Source organism: Pleurodeles waltl, chromosome 7, assembly GCF_031143425.1.
Source record: "Pleurodeles waltl isolate 20211129_DDA chromosome 7, aPleWal1.hap1.20221129, whole genome shotgun sequence".
Classification (NCBI taxonomy): Eukaryota; Metazoa; Chordata; class Amphibia; order Caudata; family Salamandridae; genus Pleurodeles; species Pleurodeles waltl.
Window position 1 is genome coordinate 285,147,257 of NC_090446.1, and position 18,216 is coordinate 285,165,472.

At 40.2% G+C, this 18,216-nt stretch overlaps 1 protein-coding gene across 2 annotated transcripts in view; it reads right to left on the reverse strand.

Moving 5' to 3' along the window:
• LOC138304019 (protein-glutamine gamma-glutamyltransferase E-like) overlaps positions 1 to 18,216 on the reverse strand; it is a 300,263-nt gene that overhangs the window by 54,950 nt on the left and 227,097 nt on the right. For both annotated transcript variants that reach the window (XM_069243667.1, XM_069243666.1), the window contains 2 exons: positions 17,698 to 17,801; positions 11,678 to 11,920 (listed from right to left, as the gene is read on the reverse strand). In XM_069243667.1, the coding sequence (XP_069099768.1) occupies positions 11,678 to 11,920; positions 17,698 to 17,801 (347 nt within the window). The remainder of the gene's footprint in view (positions 1 to 11,677; positions 11,921 to 17,697; positions 17,802 to 18,216) is intronic.

Consider the following 18,216-nt stretch of genomic DNA (forward strand, 5'->3'; position numbering starts at 1 on the left):
AGCCTCCTAAAATTCCTCAACCACCAGTCTAGGTCTTGTTAAGCATTCATAGATAGATATACCATAGGCCATTTCTCAGTCCCCAAGCTTTCAATATCTGGAGGCCCCTGTAATGTAGAGGGCCAGGAGAAATTGCCTTAATGGAGGATGACTTAATCCCTAAAACTCTAGCAAGATCCCAGAGCAAAATGTCTTCCTTCCATAATACTGATCTCACTTCCTTTTTTATCTTTGTTACCTTCGTCTGAGGAAAATTAACTGAGAAAGTAGCATATCTACCTGGAATCCCAAAAAATCTAGATTCTAAGTAAGAACCATTACAGATTTCTCTGTTTTTACTATGAAACTTAGATTCTCTAAAAGCCCTCCCGCCAAGCACTCCACTGTTCCCCTTTTTAAGGACCTAGGTATGAAAAGCATTGGCCACAAGGCCCACCTACGTCCCCTCTTGTACTGGCAGCGTCTTTGGACTACCCCAGAGCTTGCTTCCTTTACTCTAGCCCTGCAGGTCATTTTAGAAGCTGACCTCTCTCATAGTATCCCCTGGCTCAGACACATCAAGGGTTTACTATATTCGATTGGGCTTAGAGAACTCTGGGACTCTCCAACTACTGCCTCCTTTCCATCAAAAATCGACCTAAAAAAATTGTATTGGCAAATGGTAGACTAAGAAGATCTGGAAGTTGCACTTTACTCCACACTATCATGTGAATTTGCCAACCTAAAAGAGACTTGCAAATACAAGGCCTTCTGAGACATAATCATGGTGCCTAGAGAAAGAAAATTGTACTTCCAGTTCCGCATAGGCACCTTGCCACTAAGATCACTTACCAGTTGCTGGTCATATGAACAAACAACCACCTGCCCAGCTTGCAAAGCACCTACTGAAAACCTCCCTCATGTTTTATTTGTCTGCCCTGCATACGCTGCCTCTCTCAGTAAACGGCTGGCCCCAGCTTGTAGACTGCTGGGAATCCGCAGGTCCAAAATACCCCTTCGAATTCTCAGATCAGACACTCGCTCGACGTTAGTGATTGCTGTTGCCAAGTTCCTTGGGGCTAGTTGGATTGTTAGAGGAAAACTTTTACCCGTATAACGGTTTTAGTAAGAATGTATCAATTCACTCTGGAAGTGCACTTAATTTTTTTATTTAGTTGCATGTACTGTACGCACTCTATATAACCTTGTGTATTTATTTATTAGTGCTATGTGCTTTTATGGCCCCTGTGGCAGAAATAAAGTTTCTTGACTGACAAAAGCTTGATTGTCCAACCCAGATAATCTAAACGCTCTAATCTGTTCTGAGACATAGGTAAAATGTCATCCAAGTAGATGATTAATCAAACTCCCTTATGTCGGAGGAACGCTACCCTAGACGTAGCAACTTGGTGAAACACCATGGGGACGAGGACAGCCCGAAAGGCAGGCAAAGGAACTGGTAGAGGACACCCCTTAAACTGAAACCTATTTTTTTTTTTTATGTCTTCATCCATGGGTATTGTGAAGTAAGCGTCTTTCATATTTAACTTCACAAACCAATCTTTCATCTGCAATATATCTCTTAAAAGTTGGATGCCTTCTTCTATCTCAAAGGGTCTGTAGAGAAGGAATTTTTTTCAGCTCCCTTAAATTTATCTAAGGTCACCAATCCTTGTCTTGTTTCTCTACCAGGAAAACTCGAATTACAAATCCTCCTAATCTTTCTTGATCTGGGAACATGAATCAATGCCCCTTTTTGAAACATCTGAGTTACCTCTGAATCTATCAGTGACATCTTTCTGCAGCTAAAGTCAACTCCCTGGGTTGTTTCAACTGAACTAGAATTTCCCAAAATTCTATCTTGAAACCAAACACGGTTTCTTAACCCCAAATTGTGGGTAAAATATTTGAACCTTCCTCCTACTTTTAGCTGGGAAAAAACAATACTCACTTTGTGATCCACAACCTCAAAATCTAGATATTTCCCCATGGCTTCTTGAGCTTCTCCCTCTCAGGGAGCAGAAGTTTGGATTGGGGAGGTAACCCCTACTATAGACACCATAGTTTCTTGGTTCTTCCACGTAAAATAGGGACTTGAAGGCACCATGGCTGACAGCCAGTCCCCTCCTGTCAGCACGTCCAAAAACTCCCCTAGAGCCAAAGACCCTTCTCATATTAGTTTGTGCCTTACTGAAGGCTGTAAATGTTGAAACATTTTAGTCAAGGACTTGACAAAACTCTCCCCAAAAAGGTGTCCTATTAAATCTCCCATTCCCTGTCTTGTGGACAGGTCAGCCAACTTAGGGTTCGTCCTCATAAGCACTGCTTTCCTCCTATAGTTATGAGGCTAGCATTGGCATTGCCTAGTATGCAAATGGCACGTTGTGCCCAGCCCGTAGAAAATCCATATTAACTTTACCATTTTTGCTCCTGGCCTCCTCAGCCATATCAAGAATGCTGGAAAGTGGACCTAAAATGTCAACGACCTTGTCTTGGCAATGTTTTAGGCATTTTTCAATATCCTTTCTAGGGTCTTTACCAAACCCAAAAAGAAAGGTTATTAGTTCTGAGTCCAGGTGAGAGGTATTGCTAATTTTATACTTAGCAGAGGGTCGAGGACATTCAGCCCACAGTGAATTCCAGGTGTTCTTATCCATATATTTCCTGACCCAAAGCTTTAAATATTTTGCGATGTGGTCCATTGGCCACCACTCCGCACTACGTGGATGCTTAATCATGGTGGGGTTAAACATTTCTCCCCTGAAGGGGTCTTTTACTGTATTGGAGGTGGAGGCCTGTTATAGGTCATCATCCAGACCTCATAAAAGATCACAACTCTCTTGAGGATCAAAAACATATTTGTCCCAATCGATGTAATCAAAATCAGGGTCGTCTAAAGTGAAGTTTAGACTTCCCCATAATTCTTTTGTGCCATAAAGTTCACTTCTTTCCAATATGCCGCTATGGGCAACTTTTCTTTGCACCCCGTCAAGGTGTCCCTTTCTTTTTGTGCTGGTAGGAGCACCACTTTCTATTACAGCACAAAGCCTACCTGTGCCGTAGGCATGGCTTATTGCCTTCTCAGTGTGTTTCCTCTTATGGGAAACCTTTTCCCCACCACAGGGTTCATAGATAGAAGGGGAGTCCCCATTTGAGAAAGAAAAATGATTCTCCTCTGAAGGGAAGTCCCTCTTCCTTTTTGCTAGAGCAGCGTCCACCGCCTCCCTTGCAGAGGACCTAATTCCTCTTCTAAAAATGTTTTAATAGACTCTCCCATAAAGTCAGCCACCCCTTGGGATTGTGAGTTAGGCCTTTCCATCCATATATACTAAGATATATATATATATATATATATATATATATATATATATATATATATATATATATATATATATATATACATATATTTATTTAAATAAAAACAAACTGGGGTGTAGGCTGAAAAAGACCTCAGGCCTCAATTTGGTAGAACATGAGCCTTCAAGATGAGCTTTAATCAAGTTAGAGAGATAGAATAAATTAACTATAGGAAAAAATGCCACCTAAGGTCAGAAAGAGGAGCGCCAAGATTAAATTTTGGTCCTCTCCAGGAAAAAGCCAAAATTAAACAATGGAAGCTGCTGCTCGTCCTTTCAGATTGCAACAAATGTAGCGGTTTCTAGGTAACACGTATGGCACTGCATTTTAGAAAGGGAAGAGCAACGAAGGACTTTGTTGCCTAGAGCAAACAATGGAGGATGCCTTGCAACATCGCGAAAGACACGACAGTGGCAAGAAACAAAGGAGCAGCTTCAATCAGTATATAGCTTGAAGAGGCCTAAACTATTTGAATAGCTCTCTTTTTTGTATAAATATAAAGAGATCGATATTGAGAAATAAAAAATAGCTACTAACCAAGAAACTTATTCACCTAGCCCAACCATAAATTGGAGGGGCATAAAGAAATATATATATATATATATATATATATATATATATATATATATATATATATATATATATGGAAACTGTCACTTACCCAGTGTACATCTGTTTGTGGCATGTAGTGCTGCAGATTTACATGCTATGCGTAGGTCCGCCATCTAGTGTTGGGCTCGGAGTGTTACAAGTCTTTTCTCGAGTCACAGGATCGAATGACTCCTTCTTTCAGTAAAAGTGGGCATGGACATCGACCCCTTTGTTAGATTGTTTTCCCGCAGAAGGGTGTAGGAAGGAGTGATAGAGTGAAAGAATGTAAATGTAAAAGCAAATGTAGTAAGTAAATATGATGTCCATGTAAATGTAAAATATATATATATACATATGTACAAATAAATACTGCAACGACTACAGGCTTCCGGGTAGGAGGGAGGGTGCATGTGAATCTGCAGCACGACATGTCACGAACAGATGAATGCTGGGTAAGTGACATTTTCCATTCAATGGCATGTGTAGCTGCAGATACACATGCTATGCATAGACTAAAAAGCAGTCTTTCTCCCAAAACAGTGGTGGCTAGCCTGTAGGAGTTGAAGTAGTTTGAAATAAAGTTTTAAGTACTGCTTGACCAACATTGGCCTGTTGCTTTGAAAATAGATCCACACAGTAATGTTTTGTAAATGTATGTGGAGTGGACCATGTGGCAGCTTCACATATGCCTGCCATTGGTATGTTACCTAGAAAAGCCATGGAAGCACCTTTTTTCCTAATGGAATGTGCTTTAGGTGTTATTATAAGTTGTCTTTTTGCTTTAATGTAACATGTTTGTATGCATTTTACAATCCATCTAGCTAATCCTTGTTTAGAGATAGGATTTCCTTTATGTGGTTGCTGAAAAGCAACGAAAAGCTGTTTAGTTTTTCTCAACTCTTTTGTTCTATCAACATAGTACATTAGAGCTCTTTTAAGGTCAAGCGTGTGAAGAGCTCTTTCAGCAGTCTGGCTGTGGGAAGAAGACTGGCAATTTCACAGTTTGGTTAATGTGAAAAGGAGAAAATACTTTTGGCAAAAATGTTGGATTTGTCCTAAGTACTACTTTATGTTTGTGTACTTGGAAAAATGGCTCCTCCAGAGTGAATGCTTGTATTTCACTAACTCTTCTTAATGAAGTAATTGCTACTAAGAAAGCAACTTTCCAAGTTAGAAATTGAATATTACATGAATGCATGGGCTCGAATGGTGGTCCCATTAATCTTGTGAGTACAATATTCAGATTCCAAGCAGGAGCCAGTGGGGTTCTTGGTGGAATAATACACTTAAGTCCTTCCATAAAGGCTTTAATGACAGGAGCTCTAAAGAAATAAGTGTGTTGTATAGTTTGTAAGTTTGCTGGTATAGCAGTAAGATTAATTTTAATAGAGGAAAGAGCAAAATTTGCTTTTTGTAGATGAAGCAAATAGCATACAATATCTTGTATTGATGCTTTAAGTGGGTCTATATTTTTGGACTGACAGTAGTAAACAAAACGTTTCCACTTGTAAGCATATCATTACCTAGTTGTAGGTTTGCGTGCCTGTTTTAGAACTTCCATACATTCTAATGGAAGGTGTAAGTATCCAAATTCTATGACTTCAGGAGCCAAATCGCTAAGCTGAGAACACTGGGATTGGGATGCCTGATTTGACCTTTGTTCCGTGTTAACAGATCTAACCTGTTTGGAATTTTGTGATGAGGTACTACTGACAGATCTAGGAGTGTCGTGTACCAATGTTGTTGTGCCCACGTGGGGGCTATGAGTATCATGGTGAGAGAGGTGTGACGCAGTTTGTTGACCAGAAATGGAATTAACGGGAGAGGGGGGGAAAAGCGTAAGCAAATACCCCTGACCAGTTGATCCATAAAGCATTGCCCTTGGACAGAAGGCTTTTGGGTGTATGGATGCTAAGATTTGGCATTTTATGTTTTCGCTTGTTGCGAATAGGTCTATGTCTGGTGTTCCCCACATTTGAAAGTACTGTTGAAGTACCTGAGAGTGAATTTCCCATTCGTGTATCTGTTGTTGTGTCCTGTTTAGTAGGTCCGCTAGCTGATTGTGTATCCCTGGAATGTATTCTGCTAGCAAGTAAACGTGATTGTGAATTGCCCATTTCCATATTGTTTGGGCTAGAAGGGACAGTTGAGGTGAATGTGTTCCTCCCTGTTTCTTCAGATAATACATTGTTGTCATATTGTCTGTTTTTATCAAGACTGTTTTGTGCCTGAGAAGGGGGTGAAAAGCCTTTAGGGGACGAGAAACACAGCTAAAAAATTTAAATGGTTCATGTGATAAGTTAACTGCATTACATTTCATTCCCCTTGTATGGTAAGGTTGTTGAGGTGAGCTCCCCAACCTGTCATTGATGTGTCTGTTGTTACTGTGGTCTGAGGCACAGGGTCCTGAAACGACCGCCCCATTATTAAATTGTTGTGATTCCACCATTGAAGAGACATGTGCGTTTGGCGGTCTAACAACACTAGATTCTGCAATTGACCCTGTGCTTGAGACCATTGGTGTGAGAGACACTGTTGTAGTGTTCTCATGTTTAGTCTAGCAACCGGTACTATTGCTATGTATGATGCCATCATTCCCAATAGTTTCATGATAAACTTTACAGTGTAATGTTGATTGGGCTCTATCTGTAATATAAGGTTTTGAAAAGTCTGTATCCTTTGCGGATTTGGATAGGCTAAGGCTTTTTTGGGTATAGGGACTGGCACCTAGGTAAGGTTGAACCTGTGCTGGTTGAAGTTGAGATTTTTGGTGGTTGATTGTGAACCCCTATGTGTGTAGGGTTTCTATTGTGTATAGAGTGTGTTCCTGACATTGTATAATGTTGCTTGATTTTATTAGCCAGTCGTCTAGATAAGGAAAGACATGTATGTGTTGTCTTCTTAGGTAAGCTGCTACTACAGCTAGACATTTTGTGAAAACCCTTGAAGCTGTTATGCCGAAGGGAAGTGCTTTCCTGCTATTACAAACATTAGGTATTTTCGATGAGCTGGATATATGGGGATATGAAAGTAGGCCTCTTTGAGATCTAATGCAGTCATGTAATCTTGTTTTTGTACTAGTGGAATGACGTCCTGCAGAGTTACCATGTGAAAATGTTCTGAAAGGATATATAGATTTAGTGGCCTGAGATCCAGAATGGGTCTGAGAGTACCATCCTTTTTGGGTATGAGGAAATATAGTGAATATACTCCTGTTCCCTGTTGAGATATTGGAACTGATTCACCTCTTGCTGTAACAGAACGTTGTGTTCTGGGGACAACTTGTGATAGCAAGGGGGAATGTTTGGAGGAGTAGAAATGAGTTCTAGGCAGTAACCATTGCGGATAATTGAAAGCACCCACTGGTCTGTGGTAATGTCTTGCCATTGGGAGTGGAATTGCTGCAGTCTGCCCCCAACAGGAGACGAGTGGGGTTGTGGTATAGTGAGGAAGTCACTGTTTTGAGGGAGTGGTGACACTCTTTGAGGCTTGAAATTTACCTCTGGCTCTGAAGTGCTGACCTCTGTAAGAGCCTCTAAATGTTCCTCATTGGTATTGCTGCTGACCTTGTTTAGCTTGCGAGGTGGACGTCTCTGCAGACTGGGGCTTGAAACATCCTCTAAATTGTTGTTTTCGAAAGGAACCTCTATAAGGTCTAGTGTATAGGGATCCAATAGCTTTTGCAGTTTCAGAGTCCTTCCTGAGTTTTTCAATAGTTGTCTCAACCTCAGGTCCAAATAAATGTTTTGTATCAAAGGGCATATTGAGCATTGCCTGTTGGATTTCTGGCTTGAAGCCCGAAGATCTTAACCATGCATGCTTACGGATGGTTATGCTAGTGTTTATGCTTCTAGCTGCGGTATCCTCTGCATCAAGAGCAGATCTTATTTGATTATTGCTAATTGCTTGACCCTCTTCAACAATTTGTTGTGCTCTTTTTTGATGTTCTTTTGGTAAGTATTGTAAGAATTCCTGCGTTTCGTCCCAGTGTGCCCTGTCATATCTTGCTAGCAGGGCTTGTGAATAGGCAATACGCAATTGGTTAGCTGCTTGTGTAGCTACCCTGTTACTAGCTGCATCAAACTTTCTGCTTTCATTGTCAGGGGGAGGGGTATCCCCTGAAGATTGGCTATTGGCCCTTTTCCTTGAAGCGCTGACTACAACAGAGTCTGGTGGTACCTGTTGTGTAATATAAAATGGGTCTGTTGGCGCAGGCTTATATTTTTTGTCTATTCTGGGAGGTAAAATTCTAGCCTTAACAGGTTCTTTGAATATGTCATCTGCATGTCTAAGCCTACCAGGCACCATAGGCAAGCACTGGTATTGTGAGTGGGTACAGGATAACGCATTGAAAAGAAAATCCTCCTCCAAAGGCTCAGCATGCATTTGAACCCCATGGTATACAGCTGCTCTCAAAATGACCTGTGTATAAGCCGTGCTATCGTTTGGTGGTGAATGTTTGGACAGATAGAGGTCTGGGTCATTTAGCGGTATGGGATCTGGATCATACAAGTCCCAGGGGTCAACTGTATCTCCATGTGAATATGAATGGGGAAGTGTTGGTGAGGGCAATGGTGGTGTGGTAATAGGTGGTGGAGAGAAAGAAAGTTGTGGCAAATGTGGTGGAGAAATCTGTAAAGGTGATGGTTTCTCCTTCCTTTGAAATATTTTTGCTGGTGGTGGGGCAGTGTCAAGAGTCTCATGAAATGCCAGCTTTCTCTTGGTTTGTGGAGGTGGTGAAGCAATGATCTTCCCAGTCTCCTTTTGGATATGTATCCTTCTTTGTTTGGTGTCCATGATTTCAAGGATAGGCTGAATATCTGAGTCTTCAGAAAGATATTCTGATGTTCTAGCTGTTTTAGAGGACTGATCATCAATTGTCTGTGAGCTGTGTTTTAATCGGCTCGAAAGTCCTTGCTCCTCTGTATAAAAAGATTTTTTCGGCTTCAAAGTGGTGGATAACTTTTTGGCCCAAAGATACAGCCTGTGGTTTCGGCTCCAAAGCCGGACGTCGAACTTTCGACTCTGAAGAGTGTGGACGTCGGCTTGGCTTGGATGTGGAGCTTTTAATAGATTTGATCGACTCCGGCATCGAAACAGGTGTGGCCTTTTTCGGCGCCGAAACCGAAGGTCTGTTGCCGATGATTTTCTTTCAGGTGGAACCATGGCTCTCTAGCAGTGGTGCACCCAAGGCCTTAATAGGTCTCTTGGAAGTGGGCATAGGTGCAAGTGTACTCACATGCTGAGCCGCAGTGATCGGTTGGCTGTCTTCATCCGAGTCTGCTTCGGAGTCAGTGTCCTGGGTCAAATCAGCCACCTGTGCCTGCTCTTCTTCGAAGGTGTCGGTGGACTCTATATGCTTCAACGCCATTTTGAGTCTCCTAGCTCTCCGGTCACGCAGTGTCTTTTTTGACCGAAATGACCGACAAGCTTTACAGTTTTCTTCTTGATGTTCAGGAGAGAGACAGAGATTACATACCACGTGTTGATATGTGTAGGTAAATTTTGCGTGGCATAGAGGAAAGAATCGGAATGGAGTCCGATCCACCAGGTTCCGGCGTGTCAGGCCTGAACAGGCCCGAGGAGGGCGTGAGAGCCCAAAAGGGCGTTTTCTGGTTTCCGATGGTACTATCTGCTCAATTACAGATGGAAACGTGATTGAAACAATACCGATGGTAGAATAAAGATATTATAAAGTTTCCGATTCGAAAGTCTCAGAGCAAGAGGAAACACGTCCGAACCCAACAGCGGAAAGAAAACAATCTAACAAAGGAGTTGATGCCCATGCGCACTAATATCGGAAGGAGGAGTCATTCGATCGAGAAACGACTTCTTTAAACAAAAACAACTTGCAACACTTTGGGCCCAACACTAGATGGCGCACCTATGCATAGCATATGTATCTGCAGCTACACATGCCATTGAACATAAACATATATATAACAATAATAAACCAAGTAAAGAAACAACAAGGTTTATAGGTTAAAGCTCAAAAGGTACTTATCTGTTGAGGAGCAGCGCATAAAAGAGGAAGTGGACTGACTGCGCTGGATATGTATTCTTTTCTGAGCATTTTAATGTTTTATTATGTAAGTATATTCTTTAAAGGGCTTCACGTTGGGGCAGCAATAAAAGGGTATTGCATAATGATAGCCTAAGGTCTTGTAATGAAATTCTTTAAGAATGGAAGTCTTTGTACTACATAGCCACTGTACATGGAAATCGTCCTACATGAAGCCAGTGTTTTTAGAATGGGCCACTGTTCAAAGGGACGATTTATCTGCTACCTTTAGCCTAACTTTTAGAACTGAACATCAGACAGTATTCAAATAATTAGGTAATAGTTAACTAAATAAGTCAAAGCTTGAATATCCTCCTAATCTCAAAGGGTCTCATATCTCAAAATATCACACCTTTACCTTTGTCACTTTCTTAACTTTCAATCAGGAGCTCTGCTGGAATCTCAGTTTTATGTTTTCCATTTGAATGCCTGCATATGCAGACTTAATTGAATCAGACTGAAAAGAATTTACAGTAAATGTCAATAAATGTGTTACAGTCAGCCACCCAATTACAGTGGCCATTGCTCATTCACATTAAATTGGATGGGGGACTCTAGGCTTCAGGTGAAGGCTGCCATCCTTTTGTAAGACCTCGGCTATCTATATATCTATCTATTAGGTCTGTTTGCCATAGCGTGTCACTTACATAGGGCATAACACACAGTCCAACAGCCTTAGCAGAACGAGGGTCTGCAAATCAGAGGAACCCAGGCAGGAGACCATCCAGGATACCAAACAGCAGCAGTAGGGCAGAACCAATCTAGCATGAAAATTTAAGAAGCTAAATTTTGGCAGCCTGCCAGGACAATACAATAATTAACACGATAATACATATTGCAGTGTAATGTGGGGATAGCATGTGGCAGAAGCAGTTATGCAATGTGGGGTGGAAAAGTCAGAGGCTCATCAACATGTATTGCAAGAGATCATTGACACAACAATAGAAACACAAACATTGTGCGTACAGAATACTGTGTCCAAAATATCGAGGACCCAAATACAGGGAAGGTAAGTATAGATTTTCTTTATTATTCTGAACAGAACATCTACGTACCTTGAAGCTATATGTATAGCCTTGGTACAAGTATGTGGATTTATATATAGTAAAACGTTGCTTACCTACTGAAACGTTTCTGCATAAAACTTTTGGCCTCGATATTCCTGATACATTATTTTGTCCACACAATATTTTTTCTCTGATATCTTGTCTGGTCTGCACTCCTTGCATGGGGGGGGGTATCATTTCTTATACCACCAATGCTCATATTTGCATTTGTTTAATTGTGATTCTGCTGTTTACATAACATGGGGTGATAAATACATCAGAATATACACTTATAGCATCAAAATAAATGTTGATGCATTATGAAAATACAGTTTTAGAGAATATTTGAATGCCAAATCCACATTTTGTGTATTTGCATTCACTAACCTGCCAGCTGTTCCACTTCATTGACAAGTGCATTTACACCTCAAACTGTGCTATTTGCCAAGGAGCTTACTGTCTTCATACTTCTGAGGCATGAGTCATTGATGTTAACCTGCATAGTACAGGAATGTAGCTGTAGCTAAATTACCTGTCTGCCCCTAGGTCCTAAATCACCAAGTATTTTCTGTAACTATCTGTAATTTACACCAGAAAACGCGTTGTGAATTTTATCCAAAAATGAGATGCAACCTGCCCATACCTTCCTCGTATTTGTAGCTGGCAGTGATATCCTCTCGAAGATTTTGGCCCACTGACTTCGTGCTGATGTTCTTCCCAACGACACTGGAGTCACAACAAAGTCTCTCTTTTTTATTGTCATCCTCACAGATCCAGGAGACACGGTCAGCATTGACCTCGGCAAACACAAAGGGTGCGTCGTAGTCCAGATCCACGTCTCCTTCTTTGATCGCCTTGACCGAGGTAGGACCACAGCGATAGATTCCTGTAAGAGAATGAGAAGACGTTTAATGTAATAAGCATGGCTGCTTGATATTTTCCACTGGTCAATATGCATTTCGCTGCACACTCAGATAAATAACCCGTGTATAGATATTGCACTTCTACAATGAGATTTTGCATTCATGCCAAGATTACAGGGTTACATGTACGAATACAAAATTTTGTAGTACAATCCAGTGTTAACTGTTAGTTATTAGATTGCCATTCCTTTTGGCATTTGTACATAACAGATATTTCCCACTCTCTTTTTTATATTAACATAACAGAGCCACCATAGGGATATCCTTGTATGACTGCTGTCTTGCCCATTAGGTAGCATACCAGAACTTAAATGCATGGATGGAAGGTGCAACATGTGGAGAGTGCCACGTATGGACATTTTGTTGTGGGTTGTTTGAGTGCCAGAGATGTACTTCTATCAAGTCGGTATTAGGCTAGTGCATCATTTTCCTTATGCAGGTTTAATCCTCTGAAAATTACCAAATTGTGCATTGTGCAAATTTTTTTGTAATTTCGCATTATATAATTCTGGTCCGTAAAGCAGATGTCAGGACTTAAATTTGAACACTCTGCACTTCTTATTCATTTGGAATTAACATTGGTACACAGTCTCTGTTTTTACTCTTTGGCGGAGATTTACATTAAACTAGCTAAAACTGTTATAATATTTGTTTTAGGTAACTTACAGTATCCCTCAAATTAAGTAAAATACTGATGCAGCTTCCCACTCACTGACTCTGTATGATTTCGCTTCCACTGCATGGTGTTCATGTGGTATTTCCACATTCAGTTCTGTAGAATAAGCAAAAGGCCTTCCCTAGATGGAAGAGTGGCTGGGGTAAATCTCTGCTCTGAATCTGCTGCCTTACAAGGTCCATGTGCAAAAGTTGAGGGAGCCAAGCAAATGTATCACACAACAGCTAACATTATATAACTGTTTTTCCCATCTTGTCTGCTGGACTCTTACCTGGGTATGGAAATGGTTGGTTTGGTGATCTTACCATCATCTGATAGCTGTAGCCATTTCAGAAACACATGCGTCAAAAAGGCAACTTGAACCTAATTGAGAAAAGTTAATCCCGAAGCCAAAGGCATCTTTCCTCAACCCCACCACTGCTGTAGAGTCAAAATCCTCCATGAGATGGTTGATTCAGTCACAAATCTCAATCAGTCGCAGAGGAAACACTGTTCATGGAAGTATTTGTTGAATTTTTTGTCCCACTACTTTTTTCCTTCTCACTCTCATACGCGTCAATTGAACTTTCTTTCAGCACTCAAAAAATTCACTCATTCATGTCCATACTTATCTGAGTCAACTACAGATTTGAATTTACTTCCATGACTTCTGTGGCTGTGTCCTTCTCTCTTTTCTAATGGACTATGTTGCAGTATACCAGTGAATGGCCATAGGTGGTGCTCGATTTATTGCAAGACTGGCAAGTGGTACATTTAAGCTTGTTTTAACATCATTAGGACTGTAGCAACTACAAAATTGTATTTTGTAAATTTCAATTTCTAATATTGTGGGTATGTGTTTTGTATTAGCGCTTCCCTCCCAAACCCCTCCTTGATTTTCCCTTAACTTCACACATTTTGAGTAATTATTCCCCATCCCATTTCCATCAACACCTCCTGCTTCCATCCAAATTTACTCCAAAATAGTATACTTAAGTGTGCAGATATCTTCTCAACTACTGGGTCAGAGTTCTCTGCACAGAAAATACAGAAGAGGTGGAGGTCCATCCATAGGGCTGTGAGTTGCATTTTGTAGTAATGATGGAGTACTACTTAGGTATCTACTTTTCACAGTACAAAATGCAGTTTCAGATGTCTCTTCAGTTTTCCACTATTTGGGGTTAGGTTCTTTCAATTCCTTTCCATACTGGATCCATTTGTCTGAGCACTCTTTGTGGATTCAAAAACTAGGAGGCACTGAATGCCCACCCAGGAACTCTTGACGTCACCCCTGGCAACACAAATTTGAGTTGGTGGCACTGTCACAGTGTTTCTTGGAGTCTCTTCATCATCCTTTCGCTCAACATTTTCTCCAGAGTGGAACTCCAGGCACTAGGTAAAATGGCCTGTGCTGGAGTCATTCAGGTAACATTACCAGTTTTTATCCTGGTACCATGATCATTAGCAGTGTCTTCTCATTTCAGTTTTCCATGAAAAGGTGCAAGACATTCCTACACTGAATACGGGATGCTTTTATTAGACCTGGAAGCAGTAAAATCAGAGTAGATGTTGTGTTATTTGTTCTGTTGCGTGCACTACCTATATAGTACCACATGATGCCTCTGTGCTTTAGGCTATCAATGAATGGTTTACTCTGTTTTCAATAGCGACTGTTTTTTGACGATTGCTAAAACTGTAATAACATGAAATTTATATTTTTTGCTGTGTATATTTGGCATATTCCCTTGTTTTGGGCAAAGCTCTGGTACCCATTTTTGTCAAGCTATGTGTTTATTATATACCCACAATATAATAAAAGAGGCGACATGATCAGCATATTTGAGGCATTTTGACAAGCCTGTTGCCATATAGTTGTTCAAATCAGAGCTCCAAATTTAGCTTGAATTTTAGCTAAATATTCAAGAGTTTGGTCACCATTTCATTGTTTAAAAATCCGAGTCCTACAGTTTTTTTCAAGTTCAAAGCCCTTTCTTAGATAACCACAACGGGTCTTCAATGACAGGTGTTTTTCTGTTGTAGGTAAAGAAGCCGATATGATTCAAGAATTCGGCAGCTCTCCCTCTAAAAGTGGCATGTGAGGTATTTTTGGTGATCTTTATCAACCCCTGTCTGTAGAATAATAAAAACAATTACTCATTTTCGCAAAAAAAGGCGTTTAATATGTTAATCTAACTTAATCATATTCCCTTCTATTATTTTTCCACGAAGATATCTGCTCTGCTGTCCAGTGATTATGACAGATATCAGAAAGGCCTAGCTTTTTAGAAGACTGGCAAAGCTTAGTGGACAATTTCAAGTTGTTTGTAGTAAAAAAAAAAAAACATCTGCCAAGGCGTCTCAACGTCAATTTAGATGTGTTTGTGCTTACAACTACATGCTGAAAAGTATGTTTTCAGGATTCCTCAGCCCTTAAGGAAGACGTTCAAGGGACAGTCTTCATATGTGAAATACGTTTGGGGATGCATTGCTCTACATTGCCTAATAGGGTGCAGATACTTTTCATTTTGGTACCTTTCGATTCGTAAGGCCAACACTCCTTTCCCTGCTCAGATTATCCTTATTTGAGGAGAAAGAAAGAAAGGACACACCATGTAAAGGTATATGTAGGCAAAAGCCTTCCAATGCAAACTGAAACAGTAAACAATTCTTAATCATGTTCTAGATTTTTTAAATGTAAACTTAGATTCCTGTACACCAGCTTGTTCCATTTTGATGTATTTTATATTTCTTTTTATCTAGTAATTTAGTAGTTTTTCATTTAGCGATGAATAAATGGAGTATATAAATTTCATCAGACGCAGAAAGTGATGTCAATGAGGAATATTTACTATATCAGTGAGGTAAGGTGACAACCGTTTTCATCGGTTAAATTAGTAGGCTGGGTATATAATCCTTTTAGCCTAAACTTGAAGATTTTCTGTGAGCTAGCATGTCTTGTGTCAGTGGGAAACACGTTTCATATACTGTGGGAAGTTCCTGAGAAGGGACATTGACGATTGCTTTCTCTATGAAATGCAGTATTCTGAGAAATGTTGCTTCTTAGGGATTTGTTTTAACCAAACAACCTTACCTGTTGGTTGATGTATGGTGTGCGGAGGGGGTGGACAGGAGGCCTTTTAAATGAGAATAGAAGTATTTGATGAAGAGAGGGCTTTAAAGATCAAGGGCCTAATTTAGAGTTTAGATGGCCATGAAAATTCTCGAATTTCACGAGGAAACTAAATATGAACTATAATCCACGGATGAATTTCCTCCCAAAATATCACCAGTTCAGTGGAGGAAAGTCAGCCGGTGGGTTCTACTATGTGTATACAGTTTTCTCCGGATATTACATAATTTCTGTTCCCTCTAAAAGAAGGCCTTAAGCCATTTTTGAAAGGTAAAAGCATGGATGAATGTGTCAAATATTCTTGCTTGGGTGAAACCTGCCTTCAGAGGGGTGGGTGGTTTTGAGAAAAATGACATGTAGACAGAATAAGAAGAATATTAAAGATATCTCGGCCTGCCTTGGTTTTTATAGGCCTCTAGTCTTTCTGCAAAACAAATCACAAAGGCAGAACAGTAAATTATCATTGTGTATTTCCTCTCTTTACGCCTTGTCAAGTAATTTGTTGTGTGAAACAAAATTCCTAAAATAATATGGCCACCAGATAATTCCTCCTGTAGTATGGTATTCCTCAATTCATCTCAGAGCCTAATTAAGCAATGAGCGATATTGGAAATTCCTACAATTTCTAAAATAACCACCAAATCCAGAGGAGATTCCACCAGTTGGACCCCAATTATAAGGGTAGTGTAGGGGAGGACATACAGCTAATTGATTTTTCCTCTGATTTAGTATATTGAGAATGTCCCGTTACCTCTCAACTATAAATGTCATTATGATTATCCGTTCAGTTCTATTTGCAGGTAGGATCTCACCACCACTGCCTCTAATACATAAACTTGCACCAAATATAAAATTAACACATGAAGATCTTATTATGAGTGGCCTTCTAGTCCTCATGAAGTGGTCACAAGATGAGTGTTTGAAACCTCAGGTCATGAGAACTGGCCCAGACACTTCACCTGTGAAGTGCCCAGGTGAAACCCAATCTGTCAAATGAGGAATGGCATGCAAGTGTTGGTGTGGTAACACTAGTTCCTATGTTATTCCCCATTTCATCTACAAAAACTGCAATGGTCAGGACAAGCCAAAGGTAATAGCATATGGTATCTGCAGTACAGCCCACAGTACGCCTGTGCATTTTTACCAGGCACTTGGAATGAGGGCCTAAGCATCTGGTAATGTCCACAAATCATCTTTATTCAGTTATGCCATTCTGCAACAAAACAGCCACTTTTAACCCAATGAGACATAAGCAAATTTAAATCGATGATATAATTAAACATGCTCTTTAATCTGTTTCCCTTGATGTACAAGAAAGTTTGATATACAAGCAATAATAATCATGCTGCCCCCATGTAATCACTTAGAATCTTTCAGTAAATTCTTTCAATTTCATCAATAGAGACAACTTATAAAGAAACATTGACAAACCCTTTGATATTATCACCACTCTACATCAACAGTTGATATTTCATTGATATTACAGATACTCTATTATGTCTAACACATTGAACACACCTGGAGGAACAACATTCTAAACTGACAGGTTGTCATTATTAAGGTTCAACAGAAGCACAAATTGGTATTTTCTAGACTGTCTATTGAGGTCCACGTAGGACCATACAAGGGGTTGTTGCAATATTATTGAAATCAAGGTATTGCACGACTGTTCCAAGTTTCATGATTTTGCAAACCTTATTTCTGCATATTGAAAAACAAGTTGAGTCTTAGTATTGAAAATACCGAAGTCAGAAACATTTCTCTAACAGAAATGTTAGATTTTGTGGTTTCTTGTAGTAGGATACTCTCAAGAGACGTTATGAAAGTCATCACTATCTCTCTTTGAAAATACTTTAACTGCAATTGAAGTTTTCTTTGGTCGTACAGTAAAAGTTGATGGGCATGTGACAGAAAAGGCATTTCGTTTGGCATCAACTCAGACATAAAAGGTTTACCTGTACTTTGTTCCTGAGGTGTTGCATCCAATACCTGCCAACCATCATAATTAGTTCCCAGATCTTTCCTTGCAAACCAGCCTTCATTCCACACGTGAAAGTTCCTGAAGACAGGAAAGACAAATGAACAGGCAGTTCAGGTAAGCAGACTGGAAACATCCAAAATATAACTTGCTGTTCAAATTAAGGAGGATCAACTTTGCTACTTCTGATGTTGGCCACACAAGTGCCACCCATTATCCTTGCACATCCATATTCCATACAGCCTACACCACGCCCCCTTCATATTCAGCTGATCCCTTCTAGCACTTCAAGTCCCACCCAAGTCACAGCTTTGCAAATAGGCTTAGGTAAATCTCTCACACCGCCACTGTCATAATAATATTTTTCACGAAATGTTGTGCCCAGTTAAGAGGCTGAGAATTGTTTGCAAAGTTGGCAACATTTTAAATGCAGTTTATTGAGATTATCTCCCATCTCATTTGTACCTTAGGACATAAGGTTTCAGGGTGGCAACCA